This window comes from Crocodylus porosus, unplaced genomic scaffold (assembly GCF_001723895.1).
Source record: "Crocodylus porosus isolate Cpor-Errol unplaced genomic scaffold, CroPor_comp1, whole genome shotgun sequence".
Lineage (NCBI taxonomy): Eukaryota > Metazoa > Chordata > Crocodylia > Crocodylidae > Crocodylus > Crocodylus porosus.
In genome coordinates, this window is record NW_017728906.1 from 81,444,044 (window position 1) to 81,447,547 (window position 3,504).

Here is a 3,504-nt window from a genome sequence, read left to right on the forward strand (position 1 = left end):
CAGAGGTGCTGGAGAACACCAGCAGCTCAGAAACTGACCCCAAGGCAGAAAGCAGGGAGCTGAAAAACTGCTGCCTTTTATGCATTTTCTCTGGCCCTTCCCCAGAGCACTGGGATTGGAAGGGACCTCAGAGAATGCTGACAGGTCACTGGCCAGCCACACATGTCAGTCATCAAAACACTCCTTCCCTTTCTCCCCCTCCTTCTCCCTCCCCTTACTTTCCTTTTTTTTTCCCCTCACAGGGAATCCAGTATAGGCAAGTCGAATAGTCGACCCGCGCTGTTAATATTTGACTCATGCTGTTAATATTCGACTTCTGGTATTCAATGTGACAGCTATTTGACCAGCTGCTATTCATCTCGTCTTTCACTTTTCAAGGTTGAATATGTCAAATATTTGTTGAATTGAATATTAAGTTGAAGCTTTGCACAGCCCTATTAGTTATCCCTACCTTTCATCAGGTTGCCTAGTCATACATTCCTTTGTTCACTCTGTTAACAAGGTTGAATGAATGGTACAAGCATCTTGAACCTTATGAATGTTGCTTAAGTGATGCAAAAGCCATGACTGATGCACACACAGGTGTTAGGTATATGCTTTTCCAGTTGCCATTGAAGGGCATGAATAAATATTGGCACTTCAAAGGACAGTATTGTACTTTGATGATGCATAGTAAAAAGGTTGGATAAACATGAAAAAGGAACATATGTGTAAAAGAGTCAGTTGTAGCACTTTGTTTCTCATATCAATTTCCCTTCTGTTTTCAGTATTAAACACAGTGCCAATGCTGTCCAATCATCTAATACAATATAGATTCTTCCTCACTTTTAAAAAATACTGTACCTTTTCTTTTTTCCAAATGTGGAGGACAATATAATACAATATAGAAATCTCTCCTCAATTTGAAAAAATATGGTACTTTTTTGCAAATGCGGAGGACATGGAAATCCAATGAAGTATGGCACATCAGAATTGATAGTATTCTCTCCACGTTTCAGGTTCTACCATGTGGGATTTTCTATCTATGGAAATTTTAAAAGATGAGGTTTATTTTGAAAGTCTCATTCTGGGGTTTACCTATGCTGAAAGAATATTTTGATCTGAAAATAAATCTTGTAATACTTGTACTGGCCAGGGGGTTTTCCTCATGTACCCACAAAAGCTGGTGTATCCAATAGGACTGAAGTACTTTTCAGCTAATATTTAATTTATTTTCACATGATGAGAGGTGCTGAGGCTAAATAGTAGTAGGGTGAGGTTTACCATCTGAATGGAAGTGTAAAAAGTTAAGGGATGCCAACCATAAATCAGATTTAGAAAAACATTCTGAAGTGCAGCATGAATTTCAGTTAGGAGGACATGGGTACAAAAGGACCTATCCTAATTCTGCTTTACTTGTGAAACATGGTTTATTCTCTTTGTAACCACATATGGTTTAGAACATAACCAGAACATACAAGGGCAAGTCCAAGGGGTGAGTGCTGCTGCTGTTCACCTTCCCTCTACCTCCTCCCCTACTGAATTCAGTGGTAAGGGGAAAAAAGGGGATAAGCAGTGATCATGAGCACCCTTTGTACTATAAAGCTATATGAAAGCTGTGGCTTCTGCCAGTGCTCTCTTGGTGAACCTAGCTCTGCATGCATAGCTCTGTCAGGAGCTTGTGCTGACCAGGAGGTCAGCTCAGCGCTTACTTCACATGTCTGGCACAGCCGAAGTGTGGCCAGTTGCACCCCTCTCACCCCACTCCAATGTTGCAGACACACAGATATTAATTTTCAGCTAACCTAAACTGGAGAAGGTCAGTTGAATTTAATGAAGCCATATTGCTTTACACCAGCTGAGGTACTGTATCTTCTAAATCACTTGACTGGAAGTGGGTAGTCTAAACTTGAATACATCCTCAAAACACAGTGATAAAATTGCAGTGCCCTGATGTTCTTTCAGTTTGAACAATGGTGAAAAGCTATTTGAGTCTAAGAACCTGTGTAATGACTTTTAAACTTAAATTCAAAAAGTTTAAGTGCCAAGTTATGTCTCTGAGAACAAAGTATTGCACCCTATTGATTTTTCTTTTATTTTTGTTGTTGTTTCAGGTTGGGTTTCCCCATGATGATTGTATCCTGTACCATCGGGATGTGTTATCTCCTTGTTGCTCATGTCGTAGTTGGGTGGAACTCTTAATAATTTATATTTTCAAGCCTAAAAGAAGATTCACTCTTGATTAGTCTATATATCAGAGCTTGAAGAAAGCAGCATAGAAGAAAAAAATACTTTTAAGAGCTTCATATTAGTTACAGTGATAGGCAGCTTCAGATTTTTTCATTAATAACTTTATATTTTTCAACAATTTTCAGTGAAGTCCTACAATAAGTTTGTCATGGTCAGATTTAATATGCACATAAAGAAGCAACATCACAAGGGAATATGTTGTGTTCTGAAACTATATTGCCACAATCTAAGTATAGTCATAGTTAAAAAAATTCATTCACCATGGGAAATATTCAATAGTTTCTTCTTAGGGCTTCATTTTTCCTTTGTGAATATATTTAGTTCTGTGTATTAAAGCAACTAATAGTCAACCTGTATGTGCTGTATTAATAGATGTATAAGCAGAACCTCTGTATGCTATGGGAGATGTATCATTATCTTTGTTTAAAAATAAACACATCCCAACAAGAATTTTGTATGAAAGAACTTCTTTTGGAACGTATTACTGTAAATCTCCTATTAAGTTAAAGTAGTATCTGAAAGAATGAGATCATAGTTTGGTTGTATTTTTGTTCTTTATATATATATTACTTTTAGTTAGCTACCCAGGCTGGTCAAATGATCTATAGTAAGTACAGAGTCTCTGAGGGATTTAAAGTTGCAGTTTTCCTCTCCAAAATCTTTCATTAGCTTAAATTACCCAGGGGACTGTCTCATCTGTGTAGAACAAGAACTGACAACCTGAAGAGCAAAACATGTGAACAGAAGGGAATTTACAGTGAGTCATAGTAGAAGAACAAACACTGCCATACCTCTTCTGAAGTGATCCAATGAATGAGGAAATAGGTAGTAATACTTTTCCCAGGGAGGGTTGAATATTTATAATAAAGCCTGCAATCTAACCCATCCTAGTAGTGGACAATAAGCAGGATGCATTCCTTGACTAAATATGACTGAATTGGGTACTTTACCAATCCACCCACAAACAAGTAGCTGCTCCCTTACATATTACAATTAGAAGGCAGTCCTTGGAGAATGTTGAACATTTTCCTTACATAAGCCATCATCTTTCCCACCAAGTAAACATGATGATAGTCAGTACCAGATATAATCAGCAGCATTGCCTTTGGATATCTCCAAAATCACGTCTTTAATGATCATGACATCAGGACCCAAACCAAACTGTTCATCTACCAGGCTGTTTTCGTCCCTACTCTGTTGTATGGGTGTGAAACCCAGACAATATTTCAGAAAAACCTGAAAGCCTTGGAATGTTACCATCAGTGATGTCTTTGG

At 37.9% G+C, this 3,504-nt stretch overlaps 1 protein-coding gene across 1 annotated transcript in view; it reads left to right on the top strand.

Annotated features, from left to right (window-relative positions):
• Nucleotides 1-2,673, top strand: part of OCA2 (OCA2 melanosomal transmembrane protein) — a 400,590-nt gene extending 397,917 nt beyond the window's left edge. Inside the window, exon 24 of the mRNA XM_019529440.1 lies at nucleotides 2,094-2,673. Coding sequence (XP_019384985.1) covers nucleotides 2,094-2,181 — 88 coding nt within the window. The 3' untranslated portion in view covers nucleotides 2,182-2,673. The remainder of the gene's footprint in view (nucleotides 1-2,093) is intronic.
• Nucleotides 2,674-3,504: the final 831 nt, after the last annotated feature.